The sequence below is a fragment of the Pyrus communis genome, chromosome 6 (genome assembly GCF_041283825.1).
Source record: "Pyrus communis isolate YQ-2024b chromosome 6, ASM4128382v1, whole genome shotgun sequence".
Classification (NCBI taxonomy): Eukaryota; Viridiplantae; Streptophyta; class Magnoliopsida; order Rosales; family Rosaceae; genus Pyrus; species Pyrus communis.
The window spans coordinates 23,414,491-23,431,623 of NC_142570.1; the positions used below are offsets into that span (position 1 = coordinate 23,414,491).

The window sequence follows — 17,133 nt, forward strand, 5'->3', positions numbered from 1 at the left end:
ATATCTTGTCTAGATAAAAATTTTGCCCGATTCAACAATGCGTCGTATCATTTTGTGTCAGTTAATATGTCATGCAAAAAATTGCCATGTTTGATGTCTAGAATTGGCAAATGATATTATATTGGATTCTTAACAAACGATCCGAAAACGACCTGACTTATTAACAAATTTCTAACATGTAACCTAATAACAACCGAACCATTAATGAGTTGACCCAAAATTTATTTTTTTGTGTTGAGTTAACGGTTCGTCTAAAAAAAAAAAAAAAAAAGAGAAAATGAAAAAGGAAAAACCTTCAACTGCATGCCCATTTTGTGGATGCGTTATTATCCAGAGTTCTTCCTTCTTGTCCTTATGCATGGGACTTCGGAGTGCAATAACAAAATAACAGATAAAGCAAAATAAGAGAGAGAGAGAGAGAGAGAGAGAGAGAGAGAGAGAGAGAGTAGCATCAGCTCGGTTCCGGGCTTAAATTCCTCTTTCTCTTTGGATTCCTTTTCTCTTATGGAAATATGTGAATCCAGCAGCAGATAATTAATCAAAGTGGGCGGTGTGGAGATGGATGGTGGTGGTTCAGAAAGTCAAGGTCTTCCTCCTCCTCCTCCTCCTAGTACTAGGTCATCTACTCATCGTCGCGCTGCCGCTGCTGCCGCCGGCGACGGCGGTGATGGTGGTGCTGGAGGAGAACAAGAAGCTGCTCCTCCTTCACACACTCGGACTACAGTCCATCATAACTCTGACGCCACTCATGACCAGGTAATTGATTAATTAATTCTTAATTTAATTCTCAAAATATTGTCATTAACTTTTCTGTTTACAAAACAATTCTCTCTTTTCTTTTTAATTTTAATTAAAGGCATATTTTAATTTTGGCAGTGGTTTGTTTGGTTACGTTGCGTGCATCTTAAAAGCATCTTGGTAATGGTGGCTAGGTCTCTTTCTTTTGTTTTGTTTGTGCAAAAATTCTTGTGCTATGGAGGACGGTAGCCGTTTTAACCTGGTATTCTAAATGTTTTAATAGTTAGATTTTGATTTTTTTATATTTTTAAGTAAAGATCTCACGGCCAAATATCGAATACCCAACAAAGTCACTTGTTTGTTTCATCATGTATTGTATGTATGTTTCTCATTTCCATTTGTGGTCTTTTGAGTTATGGCAGCGCTGGTAGTCCTTGATGATCTATATTACACAATATTGATCTAATTACACTTTTCTATATTTGTAAGTTATATGTATTAGATTTAAATTCGTGAATGATGAATTTATTATCAATTTATTTTCTCACCGTTAATTTAAATATACCATCGCCTAAAAAGTCCAAATGGAATTGATATTTTTGGGAAAATTTGTTTGCATAAATTCCACATGGGTGCGTCAGCGTTCCTAACCTAATGACTATTTTAAGAGCATAATGTGTGCACGCATCAGATTCGACGTACAACTAAAGCACCTGTACCGTCCTTTACACCACTAATTCACACTGATTTAATGCGGTACAACGATTTTTTTTTTCTTTGTAACCGGAACATGAATGGTAAACCACGTGTTTTTATACAAGTGATGAGAAATTTTATTTTTTAACTTATTAACTTTTTAACATACATATCCCGCCATTTGTATAATGACATGTAGTGTACCATCTCGTGTTCCTGTCACACTGAAAAATCTCTCCGGTACAACAAACACCTGAAATTCGGTATCTACTTTTCGAGGTTTACTAATACGAAAGATAAATGATAAGTGTATTCTCTTAAAACGGGATTTTTTATGAATTTTTTTACTGTTTATAGTTTAGCGTTAATATTTTAAATATTATGTTAAAAATATAAAGTGATAGAGAGATTAAAGAGTTCTATTTTTAAGAAAGTCTCTTAACATTTTTTTCAGAACAAATTAGAGGTCATTAGGTTTTAGACCAATTGAAGGTTTGGTCTGTGGACTAAAATTCGTGGTATTGGTTTATGAATTCATTAAAACATGAAGTATGATATACTTTCGGGTGCTAACACTAAAAATTTCGTCTAAAATAAAGAGTTTAAAGGAAAATAAGATATGGAAGTTTTTAAACCAAAAAGACTATTGTTTAACACCATGTCGAGTTCTTAGACCAGTACTTAATGATTTTAGTGAAATGATTAAAGCTCTAATTGGATAAAATCCATGTAATAATGCTCCAATTTTCTCTTTCTAGTAGTATGGGTGTATACTATACATCAACATATTGGTGATTGCTAGATTTTTTAACGCACATATATACAAAGTGTTTCATTCATTCAATGATGCCATACACAAAAAAATAATAGAATTTTCATTGTGCTTGTTGGGGTTGACTTTTTATTTTCATATTATAGGTGATAGAGGGAGTATATTTTTTTTTCTCAAACAAGTTATTGCTATTAGTACGTTTCCAATTTAGTTTGGAATGTTAAAAACTTTTCTTTTCTATAACAGTAATACTATTTGTAAACAAAAAATTGACACATTTAGCAACACATCCTAAATATAGGTGAACCCTCTTGTTGAAACGTTTGTCAACATGTGCGTTGGTTTTGTGTACAATTAGCATTGTTGTTATGATAAATATTGGTTCTTTTACACACAAAATTGAGTTGAGATTCTCTTTGGATCTCTATTTCTAGAGCCTAAGAACCCAGAGAGCTGGGTCGTTGAAGAGAGAGAAAGAGAGATTCAGACCCTTAGTTTGTGTGAAGCCGGCCACTGGAAAAAAGCTAATGATGACCACATGTTTTAAATTTTAAAATAAGTGGTTCAGATCTCTAAATTTGTCGGTTCCGTACATAGAGATCCGAAGAAGATCTCAATTCCATAAAATTGTCTTCTAAATGAAAAGTATAGTTAATGGCTGTAATGAAGGAATCTATAAGAGGTCAAACTTGAGTTGAGATCAAAACGCTTTTAGTGATCTAAAACCACTTATAAATTATATCTAACTTGAATTTTTAACAAAAATTTCAACACACTTCTAATGCAAACAACCCTGTAAGTTTCTAACATAAGGGCATTTAAACAAAAGCAGCCCTAAAGCATCGTCCTTCACAATCCACAGCCACTTTGATCCTCTGAAAAAAGAAAACTTGCTAAAACCTTGGGTTGCACGACAAAGTAAAAATTGATAAACAAACAAAGTCTTCCTACTCACTTAACTAAAAAGATATTCCACTCTCTGCCTTGGTCAAATCCCACCTCCACTGCTGACTTATCGGCTGTGTCCGCTGATGTGTAAAACTTGGAGCTTCCTTTGTTCTTCAATGGTGGAGATTATCTACCCCAACACAACTGGAATTGTTCCCTTCTTTTCATCTTCCTGGTTTGTTCATTTTCCTTTCTTCTTCGTAAGATTTGTTTTTGAGAAGTTAGTGCCCCCAAGTTTGAATCTCCCTCCTCATAGTTATATGAATTTAGTGTAGAATATTGGCTGTATAACTAAAATTGGTAGATTCAAAATTTAAACTTTTGTTTTGATTGATGAGGAATTGAGGATAGTTCAGTAATGTACTTGCTTGTGTAAATATAAGCATAAGCACCTTTAAACCTAATGCCAATGAAAATCGAACTAATATTTTTATTTGACAAACTATGGTAAATGTAGAAACTGATGACCACAGAAGAAACTACGCAAGCTTCCATTGAAATGGGAGAGCGTAACGGGAACGGTGCTGAATATGTTTCAGTTGGTGAATTACATTTCCCTAGGGCTAGGGTAGATAACTTCAAAAAACTCTCACTTCTGCCTCTTGTCTTCATCATCTTCTATGAGGTATCTGGGGGTCCATTTGGGGTTGAGGATAGCGTCCAGGCCGCTGGTCCGCTTCTAGCCCTTGTCGGGTTCTTGGTCTTTCCACTCATATGGAGTGTTCCCGAGGCCTTAATTACCGCGGAGATGGGTACCATGTTCCCTGAGGCTGGGGGTTATGTTGTTTGGGTTTCGTCGGCTTTGGGTCCCTACTGGGGGTTTCAGCAGGGTTGGATGAAATGGCTAAGCGGGGTTATTGACAATGCTTTGTATCCGGTTCTGTTTCTGGACTATTTGAAGTCGGCAATCCCAGCGTTAGGTGGTGGCGTTCCAAGAGTTGCAGCGGTCTTAGTTTTGACATTGTTGCTCACTTACATGAACTATAGGGGTCTGACCGTTGTGGGTTGGGTTGCTGTTCTTTTAGGAATTTTCTCAATAATGCCTTTTGTGGTTATGGGACTTGTGGCAATCCCCAAGGTGAAGCCCTCGAGATGGCTAGTTGTAAATCTACACAATGTGGACTGGAATTTGTATCTGAACACTCTCTTTTGGAATCTCAACTATTGGGACTCGATAAGTACACTTGCCGGAGAGGTAGAAAACCCAAATAAAACTCTCCCAAAGGCTCTGTTTTATGCTTTGATATTAGTTGTTCTTGGATATTTCTTCCCGCTCTTAATGGGTACTGGGGCTGTTCCACTCGACCGTGAGTTGTGGACAGATGGATATTTCTCAGATGTCGCTAAAATTATTGGGGGAGTGTGGTTGAGATGGTGGATCCAAGGGGCTGCAGCAGTGTCGAATATGGGGATGTTTGTTGCTGAAATGAGCAGCGACTCCTTCCAACTTCTTGGGATGGCGGAACGAGGGATGCTCCCTAAGTTTTTTGGTAAGCGGTCTCGTTATGGAACCCCAGTGATTGGCATTTTGTTCTCAGCTTCTGGAGTCCTTTTGCTATCTTGGCTGAGCTTCCAAGAGATTGTAGCTGCAGAAAACTTCTTGTACTGTTTTGGAATGATTTTGGAGTTTATATCATTCATACGGTTAAGGGTGAAGTACCCAGCTACAACTCGGCCTTACAAGATACCCACTGGAACAGTTGGAGCCATTCTTATGTGTATTCCTCCAACTGTACTAATTTGTGTAGTTTTGGCTCTTTCAACACTCAAGGTCGTGATTGTGAGCCTCGCAGCTATCTTGATCGGCCTTGTGATGCAGCCATGTCTCACTTACGTTGAGAGAAAGAGGTGGATCAAGTTCTCCGTAAGTGCTGACCTCCCAGATCTTCACGGTGCAAATCAGGAGAGTGTTGGCTCCATAAGACATTAGTAAGTCCTCAAAATATGCAAAGCCATTGTATACTCAATACTGTAGGTCGTTGGTGTTGAAGCGATGACTACGCTCAAGTCCATAGCAGATGTTGACTGATAGCTAGTTATCATCTGTGTGTGTATTTAAGACGATCATCGATGGAAATGTTTGATTAGATGTTGAACTATCTGTAACATAAATTGACTAGGGAATTATGTGAATTTGGTTTCAGTAGATTTTTGGAATATCATGTTCTTGAAGGACATTTGCAGAAACTTTGAAATGTAAGATGCATGTTGTGACTTGTGGGAGAGATGTATATTGCATGTCCTTCCTTGGAGGTGACATACAAAAATAAGAAATTTCACCACTCCTGTAACTTCTGAGTTCTAATTTTATAATTCCGTCATTTAAAATTTCATGTTTAAATCCATCAATATGATTCAAACGTTGAATCAATATATTAAACTCATATAAGAATCATATGTCTACAGTAGGTTAGAAATTTTGAGTGGTTGTTAACGCCAAAATCTAGTGGAGTTGACAAACAGTGGCTTTAGGGGATATGGTGGTTTTAGGGTTGTTGCCTAGTTTGATAGAGGGCTTGACGGGTTGGCATGTGGGTGCCCCAACTTGCGGAAGCTTGTGGTGAATGAATTGCACAAGTACAGCGATAATGTGCTGCGTGGGATTGTGGCGTGTGAGAATTTGCAGATGTTGAAGCTGGTTGCAAATGTAGAAGGGTTTAGGTTTGGCGCTCCGATAGCAAGAAGATTTTTTTTTTATTAAGTTTAATTTTGTTCAGATAAAAAAATTCTTAATTTATAATATTTAATTAATTTTTCAATCTAGTTGGCTAGGGGCTTTGCCCCTGCCACCTTAGCAGCTAACAGATAAATTGACGGACAATGAGACAAATGTCTAACATTGCAATGAATTTCTAAGTTGATATATGACATTCTAATGTTCAAAAATAGTGTATGAGTTTGCCATGCGACAAACATTGAAGTAGTAAGATGTAATTTTAACCAAAATTAAACAAAGAGCAGGAAAAGAGAGAGAATAAGGAAACACTCAATTGCATGCCAAATTTGTGAGTGCTTTATTACTATGTCTCCTTGTCCTTAGTGCATGGGCCGGAGTAGGGAATAATTAGGCCATCTCCAACCGAAGGTTAGTCAGATGGCTCATTTTAGCCCTCTAACTCTCTAAGAAATTAATATTTTAATGAACAGTACATGATCATATTTGACTTCATCTCCAACTGAGGGCCAAAGGGCTATAGGGCTCGTTTTAGCCCTGTCACAAAAAACCGTATCCAACCCAGGGCCAAAGAGCCAAAAATAATTTATTATTTAAAAACTACAACTTAAATTCAAATCCAACAGCTAAGTGACGTCAATTAGCTGTTGGATTTGAATTTTTTTTTGCTATAAATAGGGTGGATATTTGGCTATAATTCACACAACTTTGAATTCAATCTCTTTCAATTCAATCTATAAATAGGAAAAAAATGGAATTTAAAAAAAATATGAAACAAATTTTGTAAAATAGAAGTTATAGAAAAAAATAGAATTTAAAATTAGAAGTTATAGGAAAAAAAAAATTGTAATTAAATAAAACTGTAAAAATAAAATAAAATAAAAAAATAACGGTTAGCTGACATTTGAAAATTTGGCCTAGCATTCCTGTCGGATATAACCGATAGGAATATACATATTCCTGTTAGTTATATCCGACAAGAATGCCCACATTTATGGCCAGCCTTTTCAGATTCTGTGGGGTTTATGAGCCATTTGGCCTAGCCCTCGGTTGGAGACGGTTTTCGGCCCTCTGGCCCTCTGGACTCTTCAGTTGGAGATGACCTTAATTGAAGAATTAACTAAGCACCTTGTGGCGGTTGGGCGACTTAGTGGTTGCAGACGTATTTTAGACTCATGTTTTATACGGCACATTTTGAGTTCGATTCCTGACGTTGGCGAATCGCATAGTAATGATCAAATGAGGCTTAAATGTCTTAATGAGTCTTTTCGATCTCTAGAAGGATGGACTGCCTAGCTGGTCCCTTTTTTTTTTTTTTTTTCAAAAAAAAAAAAAAAGTGCAAGAGCAAAACGACAAATTCACGCCAAAGCAAGATGGACATAGAGAGAGAGAGAGAGAGAACAAAACAAGTCCATCAACTTCCTTATATAAGCTGACTAATTTTTTACTTAAAAGCCTCAAATATGTGAGCATATAGCTTTAATTCCTGCTACTGCTCATCACCCTGCCACACAAAGAGAATGAGAAGCCTAGAAGGAGTCTGATTCTTGCTCTTGCCGCTGCTCAACCAGAATAAGAAGTTGGTCCTCCATCTCATGATTCTCATCCTAATTCACACCCTAAGGCTATCGAGCATAACTCTGACGCCACACTTGAGACCTGACTAGGTACGAGGCTTATATTTTTACTTCTCATACATTCATCTGAAATTTTGGTCGTCAAATTGAATGAATTGAAGAAGATCAATAACCAAAAATCAACAAAAGTGTGTTAGAGATAAAAATGAGTGTGTGAATAGCACTACCTAAGAATAACTGAACATAAGCATTACATTGGACCATGCTTTGCTATTGAAAGAAAAGTAGCACTTGCTGCTGTTGAAAAACCAATCACAAACGGGCATGTATCTGAATAATTAATATTAAAAACTATGATTTTGTTCAAACAAAAATTAAAAACTATGATTGGACACTTTGTGAAACCCTGTCCTCGATTTATCGTATTTATACTATCGGATTTATGAAATTACCATTGTACCCTTGAGTTGACTTTCGTTAACCATCTTGCCGAAACCTGTAGTCTTAATTTAATTAATTTATTTGTATCGTACTCATTGTCACGAACTCGTAGGCATGAACGAATTTGAATTCGGATGTATAACGAAGATTCTACATTCTAACTGTCGAACGTTTTTGGATATTTTGTGTTTCATTTTATGCATTCTTAAATTACGAACCAAGGGGACCCACTTGGGATTCTTGTCCCCTTAACCTTAGCCTATCCGGATATGCCTCCCCCACTTTTCAAATTTTCTTACTTTCTTATCTCTCTCCTTCCTACTTTCTCTCATTTCCCTTTTAATTCTCCCTGTGCCCTCTCTCTGAGTTCACTCTCACAACAAAAAGAACAACCCCAAGACTCAAGGTTTGGACGTTGGACTTCAAACCCTAGGCCAAACTCAATACTTCAGCCATGACAGTCACGGTGCACCCTCCCCCGACAACTTTCGTTACTTTTTCGACGTGGGTAAGTTCCTAGAAACCCTTGGGCTGTGTTTTAAGGTTAGATCAAGGCTTTTTGTAAGTTGTTTAAGCTTCTTAAATGCAGAAATAGCTTGGAGTGAGTTTTCCCCAGTTTTTCGACTAGCACCACCACTTTAGAGGCGTTTTCCAGCCAATCCACGATGAGTTAGTCGTCGTGCGAGGTACCATTCTCTTCATCTTGTTGAGAACTACAACTTTTATTTTTGTATCACTTGATTTGGTTGAGTATTGAAGAAGTTATAAACATTTGAAGGTTTGCCTAGAAACTAGCCGATCCACGGCCTGAAACCGGGTTAACCCGACCCAATAACCCTAAAATCGGGATCCAAACCCAACTGCTACACGGCCCAACCCAGAGACCCAGCCCATTAAGCCAAGCCCAAACCCTAACCCTTGACCTAAGCCCATAAACCAAGCCCAACCCAGATTCCAGTCCTCGCGTGGAGCACGTGCGCCTCCATCAAACGGTGGCGCCAACGATCCAACTTGGTGCATGGCGGCGACGTGTGGGGGTACCTAAGGTTCCCCCTTAGGTTTTTCGATGTCCTGAATCCATTTATGACATCCATTTTCCGAAATTCAATCGTTTTACTATAGTTTTATTAATTGGTCCCTTTATGTGCTTAGGTGCATTTGTTAGTGGCGTTTCCGTCCTCCCTAGTTCGCACGGCTCTTCGATGACAAAGTATCTGTGAGTGGACCCCTTCTAAAATGCATGATTTTACTATTAGAAATGCATACATGAAAAATATGATTTTTATGGATACATTTTATGAAACATTTATGAGAAAATTGGATTCATACTTTATGAAATATCATGCTTCACTAGATTTATCCTTATTTAGATATTCACGAATATGATTTAAGATATGATGTTTGAGCTATTGAGCTCCGTTGAGATATATACACATATTTTGGAAATATTATGTTCATGTTTTTATTGTGCTTATTTAGTGGCTACTTATACTATGTGCCTACAGGCGAATGATATCTATATAATGGCTTCGGTCGGGTGTTGTAGGGATCTATATATGGCTTCGGTTGGATGACGTAGGGGCCTACGAGCGAATGAAGATGTATATATGGCTTCGGTCAGGTGATGCAGGGGCCTATGGGCGAATGAAGGCCTTCGGGTGATTTTGATACCATTACTAAGCACACTATATATGATATGTGTTTATGAAGTTTTATGACAGGCTAGGGTTTTCGGAAAACCTATTACCTATTATACTATTAAGTTTTCATAAACTTTGGGGGTCAATACATTGATGAATAATTGTTTTAGTATTATTTATATATCAACTTGATTCACTCATGTTTTGTTTTGCGCCCTCTCAAGACCTAGGAACTAGGCATACGATCCGACCTACGTGGTATTCCCATATCAGTGACTTTGTGTCCTTTTCTCCGCTTGGACATTCTTGTAATAACACTTTCTGTTACACCTTCCGCTTGTATTCTGAATTAGTAGTATGCTTTGAATATGTCAGACATTATCACTATTATTTTCTTGGCAGTTGAACTTATTATATTATTTTGTGAAGGTTGTATTTGAATTTTACATTGTGTAGTTATGCGCAAAATTTTTATGCATGTTTCACATATCCTCGGCATATGCATTCATAAAATGGCTTGCATTACTTCGGGTGTCGGCCAGCACGTGACCATCTCATTGTCTTTCAGACACCGAGATCGGGATGTGTTGCACTTAATCCATTTGTGATTGGAAACATGGTTCCATTACAATTGTTATAATATGGCTTACCTTGTTCTTGCTGAGCTTGGTACTCGGTAGAGGTCCAAAGGAAATTGGCTTAGCAAATTACACCCCACATTTACACTCAAAGTTTTATTTCACCATTGTAGAGTAAACTTTATGATGAAAATTCTCTCCACACACTTTTTTTTTCATGAACGATTGAGATTTAACTAATTAAATTTCAATTGTAACACGATTAAAAAAAAAGTGCGGTTGAGCAAAATCGATTCTCTTATACATACATTAAATTAAGGCTTTTTAGCCAAAATAGTCACTGAGACATAACTCTTTGCTTTGGTCCCTAATATAGAACTGGTTCCTGAATTTGTCCACCATCAATCATTTTGGTCATTTTGTGAAAAATTTCCATTAAATAAAGAAAAAATGACAAAGTCCATTGTTTATTAAATTGAGGGTATTTTAATCATTTTGATCTTTATCTAACAAAATTTTTTCACGAAAGACTAAAATGATTGATGGTGTGCAAAGTCAGGGACCACTTCTATCGATTTCAAATCTCAATAATCAAAGCGACGAGTTATGTCATTCTCAAAGACTATTTTAGATTAAAAAAAAATTAAAAAAAAACCTTAAATTAAAGTCTGTAAAGATCAATAACGTTATTCATGTTCACAAATATTATAACACTTTCATTCAGTGTCTTTAATAAATTGGATTTGATTCATAATTTCGTATGTCAAACTCATCAGTGTTACATAGTGCGATGATGAATGAAATAAACGTGTCTTTCCAACAAAAAAGGTCGAAAAAGTGGGAAATTTTAAGGGAAAACTTTGAACAGCATGCCAATTTCGACTTCTTAAAAGTTGATTTGGAAATATGTACTTATATATTTATATATATATATATATATATATAGACATGTATATCGATCAGATAGGCAATTAAACAAAGTATTCTTGTTCCTGCTGCTGCTGCTTATGATGGTGCTGCACAAGGAGGAGGAGAAGGAGCAGAGCAGCGGCAGCAAATCTCTCTCTACAACTATTATTCCCACTGCTGCTGGAGAAGGAGAAGGTGCTGCTGCTTCACACACTCAGACTACCGATCACCGTAACTCTGACGCCAGCCATGACCAGGTATATATGAGATTAATTGTTTAATTAATTCTGGGAAAATGTGTTTACCTTATCGTTTCCGTTTACAAAACAATTTTTCTGTCTTTCTGGGTGGACAGTCATTGTGCCATCATTTTCCATGGTGTCTCTCTTTTTTTTTTTGCTCGTCAATTTCCATTTTCTGAATTTCTTGGCTCATCTTCTTTGCCAACTGAGATAATGGGATAATTTTAATTTAATACAAATTCTGAATAAATCCAAATGGAAAGGATACGGGTGAAATAAATAATAAATACACACACATTTTTTGTTTTGTTTTTGGCATTCACTTTAAATAAAACAAATGAAATCAATATACAATATTAATAATAACACTGTGTGAAGGGTGATAAAAGGAGTATAGTTATTGGTTCCCTAGAAAAAATCTGCTTGTACTATACCCTACTTGATGTTTTTTACCTTTACCGGCAAAAACCCGCGCTAAAAAACTATTTATTTTGAGCACGGATTTTCTTGGTCTAAGTTTCTCTTGTTTTTACCATTTATAATTTTCTTTGGTTAACGCTAGTTGTAGTTTTGCCAATATTCATGGATTCCTTTATTTTCATTCTCTCTCACAGGGGAAATATGATAATTAGGTGGTATACTATAGGTACATGCATAATAGAACACCTTCTAACATAAATGCAAAGGGATAATACTTGCACGTATTCAATCATTTACAAATAACATAAATTTACTGTATAAATATTATAATTCAAATTTTAAAATTTTTTGTAAATAATATTCAAATAATAATTATAAAAATTAAACTGTTCGAATTAATAAATTTATTAAGTAAATATACATTATTCGTAAAGGCTGGAATACACCCCATTTCTCATGAGATGAAAGTATGTGTCCTACCCTAATGACTATTTTAAGAGCATAGTGGTGTGGATGCATCAGATTCCGCGTACAAACTAGGGCATACACTAATTCATAAAGATTTATGCTGTTCGGCAGACACATGATGAATTGGGCATCTATTTTTGAGATGGAAATTGATTTTCACGTCTATTTCATTCTTGTTTAATTTTGACTGTTAATTTTTTTTTATTGATTCAAACGATGGCAATATATAAAGATATGCGTATAAGAAGTTAAAAAATATGTGTAAAAATCACTTCATTTTTTGAGATTTTTTAGAAATATCTGTGTATACTATATAACAACATCTGTGACTATTAAATAACAGTTAGACTCTAGTCCGCACATACAACGCTTTATATAACAATTTTTGCCATGTTGAAGTGACATTTGTGACTACTAATAGAATTTTCGCTATCCTTGTTAGAGCTTTTACATGTTCGACGTTTACACTCAATCCACAACAACAGAATTTTCCCTATCTATGTTAGTGCTTACATATTATATTCCACAAAAGCGTCATACAAAATGAAGCCTTAAAAAAGTTAGCTGACGTGTTGAAGTAAATGGGTTTAGAATTGAAGAATATCTACATTGAAGACGATTGGATTTTAGATAAAGCAATATAGTTCAGAAAATATACAGCCGTGAAAATGACAACTAAGTGTTTGGTAAATTATAATGTTAAAAATGTTTTTAGCAAAAAAAAAAAAGAAAAAAAAAAGACAGAGGTAGTATTGTTAATATGAAAGTTTCAATAATTAGTACTGCTCCTCCATCTTCTATAATAAAAAGCTCTTTTTGAGAAGTATGGTAGAGCTGCTTCTATTTTTTGCTGTTCTACCTACACCTATGATTTTGAAAAGAAAAGTTTTTTTCCATCAACCAAACAATTTTTAGCCTTGTTTTTTTTTTATTTTTTTTTAAGAAAACTGCTTTTAGAAAAAATTGAGCAATCTCAAGTCTACCACAATAATTTGTATCAAACTCTTCATTAATTAGAGTCAAATCAAAGATCCCTAACTTACAAATGGAAGAAAATATTACTAAAACCATATATATGGCAAGAACACTTGAATATCTTTTAATTTTATTTGACATATTTGACATCTCATCTGGAAAAAAGTCTAAACAATGTGTGTGTATATATATATATATTTATTTATTTTGTCAAAAGATAAATTTGTTGGATCCGACAAGATTTGAATCCGCGCTATAGTGAAACAAAAACAATACTCATCATTGTGGTAGAGGACCCTCTAAACAGTATATTTCAGTTGTTAAACTTTTTGGTAACTGAAACTAGCACGTGGAAAAGTTTTCAAAGGTTGCATTTTATCTTCTTTCCCCCTTTTGTTCAAGAATTTTTTTTCTTTATTAAAGAGATAAATAATATTAAATTCGAATGAGAAGGTTTACCTCCTCAACTAAAATATTAAACACAAAAAAAAAAAAAAAAAAAAAAAAAATATATATATATATATATATATATATATATATATATATATATATATATATATCAATACAATCCCACTCAAACGAGCCTCCCTCTTTAAGAACAAACGCCGCCACGGTATGCCGCTCTATTGCCTTCTCTCGGCGAGAACACAAACTCCAGGGAGTGAACGCATTCACTCAACATCCAAATATCATGAACTAAACCTTCCGCACCAGCATCAGGTTTCATCTCCTTGTTCAGTACGCATCAGACTCAATGATTAAGTCCTGCACTTCTTCCCTACAGCATGCCCGGAGACCTTCGCGAATTGTTGCCATCTCTGCCATCTTCCCTGAGTCACACTGCTGACTTATCGGCTGTCTCTCCTCCCTGAGCCGCTGATCTGTAAAACCTGAAGCTTTCTTTGTTCTTCAATGGCGGATATTGTCTACCCCAACCCACCTGAAATCGTTGCCTTTTTTCCCTAGTCCTGGTTTGTTTATTTTTCTTTCTTATGATCATGTATAATAACATCTAATTTTTTTGCACTTTGCGAGCGACTCTTCCAACTTGGTTGTGTATTTTCATGTTACTGTAATTACCATTTTCTTATTTCGATTTATGTTGCTAATTAATTTCTTTAAATTGAAAACAACTCCAGAGTTGATTAATCTGTGAATTCAACTTGGTAGAATGAATCCCATGGATTGATAGGACGTACTTTCCATATTGTCAATTGGTTTTACGGTGGAACCTCAAGTTCCTTCGGTTAGTGTCACCAGATTTTGAACCCCGGTCCTCGTAGTTTACTGTTATATAAATTTACTGTAGACTATCACTTTTCAAAATTGGAACTTTGGTTTTGATTGATGAGGATAGTTAATTAATGTACTTGCTCTTGTATATGTAAACACCTTCAAAGTTGATGCCAGTGAAAACCGAATTAATTTTGTTTGTTGAAAAATTACGAAAAAAGTGCAGAAACTGAGGACCACAAAAGAGAGTAGGCAATCTTCCATTGAAATGGGAGAGTCCAACGGCAATGGCAACGGTGCTGAATATATTCCAGTTGGTGAAGTACATTCCCCTAGACCTAGGGTAGACAAATTCCAAAAACTCTCACTTCTGCCTCTTGTCTTCATCATCTTCTATGAGGTATCTGGGGGTCCATTTGGGGTTGAGGATAGCGTCCAGGCCGCTGGTCCGCTTCTAGCCCTTGTTGGATTCTTGGTCTTTCCACTCATTTGGAGTGTTCCCGAGGCCTTAATTATGGATAATTACTCCATTATATTATTTTCTATTTAATATTTTGAGAATATTTCTCCATAAATATCTTGGCTAATAGGATGCCGTCATGTGTAGGGCAAAACCCTAACACTATGGCCGGCCCTATCCCAATAAATACCCCATATTTTACCAAATTTTTAGAGTTTTTGCTACCCTTAAAAAGCCTTAAACACTTTATTCTCCTCAGAGAAACTGACTTAGGCATCGGAGATCCATTGGCCTAACACCCCCCCCCCCACCTCATGGGCGCGTGAGCCTTAGGTCTTTGATCAAATGTGTTGATTGTTTTGCACATGCATTTTCGTCCAGACTGAAGACAGCGGAAATTTGCATCGACAATGTGCATTCATATAGGAAATGAGAATCACATCATTGCATATCTTGAAGATTATAATATCAGTTTAATTGCCTAGTTTTAAGAAATAAAGTCAATTTGATTTTATTCTAGTACATAATTCCAGTTTCCTTTATTCTAGGCTGTTGGTTTCATAGGAAATCAAGCCTATCATTCATCTTTCCTTGGTTATAAGATTTGAGCATAAAAGGTTTAAAGCAAAGTTCTTGAGTGCTAGGTTAGAAGAGTGATCTTAGTGAAACACTTCATACTTTTCATATTATTCATCATATTCATTTGTGAAGAAGTTGTGTCTATCTATGTGACGAAGTTGAGTGCAATCTCTTTAGTTGTGAGGAGAACCTGCTGAGTGCGTTGTGTTCATCCAAAAGATAGCAAAAGAAAGATTGTGTGCTACAAGATTAAAAGTACAAGAGAAAACTTCAAGTGTAGTAGATGTCTGTCTTGTTGAGTCTTGTTAAAGTACTTATTTCTCAATGGTTCTTTAATCGTGAGTCTTTTGTTCCTTTTTCTCTATTTCATTTTGTTCTTCACAATTACGTAGTATGATTGAAACCGTACTTGAATCCTCGTCTGGAATTTAGTTGAGATTATTCATCTATTGGGTTTGGGTTCCTTGACCCGGTTACGCTTTCAAAGTAGATGCTATATCACTAAAATTCAACAACACCTTTGTAATTGCTATAACAAGATATCCTCTGATTCACTGAAAAACAAAACATGTCAAGAGGAATCACCACTTTATTAGAGATCCTTTGTACGTCGGATAATGTGATTGAGTTACTCTATTACAAATATGAGGATCAAACTGTTGATATTCTATATATACTAAAGCTCAGCGGATGGATACTGTCCAAAAACCAATGTGTTTATCCACGGGGTAAAACAATTGGTGATTGTTTTGTTTATTATATATATAATTGTTTTTCTCATGAACTCTCTCACTGGCTGTTGCAACTTCTCTCTCTCTGAAAGTGGATTTTCTTTTCTATGCATGTTATTATTTTATTTCTCTCTTACTGTTTCTTATATCTACTTGTCCATTATCCGTGCTTCTTCCTCCTATCACTCTCAAGTCCAGTATTTAAAGCCTTTTTTGGTTGCTTTTGGTTTACATTATGCCACGTGTATGATGTAACAGAACAATTGTCTAAAGTTTCTTAAACCTATGATTGATGAAATTCAAACTTGGCAACAAGATAACTTTTTCATTACATACATACCAAATAGTAATAAACTAGAAGAAAAGATAGGATCCAATTCCTATTAACTCTCAATTCTTTGATCAGAATTCCTCTTAATCTCAGTTTCTCAATTCTTTACGGTTTAGAACACCCATACCAAAAACACTAGGTTCACTCATAGTAATAGACCTTATCCTTTATGTTTAGCATAAAATAATGCATGATTATGGATTACAAATTATTTTTTATTTATTCAAATTTAATTTTTACTCTTTCATCCTACATATGACTCCATTTTTCCATCTATGTCAACTAATTATTACATATTATTTATTAACTGCTATAATTTTTTTTTTTTTAACATTTTGTTTTACAATTTTAGGAAACGAAAAAAAAAAAATGCTAACTCAGCAACGAACTTACAAGGTTGACAAATACGTTTTCAAGCAATGACGACACAAACATTCAACGGTATGTAAAATTAATTATTACTTTATTAATTTTGTTTTATTGACATTTTACATTTAATTTCAATTTTTACTAAGCTTTCTCTTTAGAGGAATTAGATATTACTCATATATATAAATATATATATATACACACACACACAAACTATCTTCTTTTCACATGATCTAAATACATGAAAAAATTACCTGCTTGCATATTGAAAGGTTAGATTGAATATCCAAAAGTACAAAAGTAGACATTTCCACTAGAGATATACCCTCTCCATATATTTTAATCCAATAT

At 35.3% G+C, this 17,133-nt stretch overlaps 1 protein-coding gene across 2 annotated transcripts; it reads left to right on the forward strand.

Moving 5' to 3' along the window:
* The first annotated feature begins 296 nt into the window (after nucleotides 1-296).
* On the forward strand, nucleotides 297-5,445 carry LOC137710285 (putative polyamine transporter At1g31830). 2 transcript variants are annotated; one of them, XM_068449217.2, is made up of 2 exons: nucleotides 297-756; nucleotides 3,612-5,445. In XM_068449217.2, the coding sequence occupies exons 1-2, from the start codon at nucleotides 559-561 to the stop codon at nucleotides 5,082-5,084; spliced, it is 1,671 nt and encodes a 556-aa protein (XP_068305318.2). In that variant the 5' UTR covers nucleotides 297-558; the 3' UTR covers nucleotides 5,085-5,445. The 2 variants fall into 2 exon arrangements, with proteins under 2 accessions (XP_068305318.2, XP_088552194.1); XM_088696068.1 differs by lacking the exon at nucleotides 297-756 and adding an exon at nucleotides 1,877-3,329.
* Nucleotides 5,446-17,133: the final 11,688 nt, after the last annotated feature.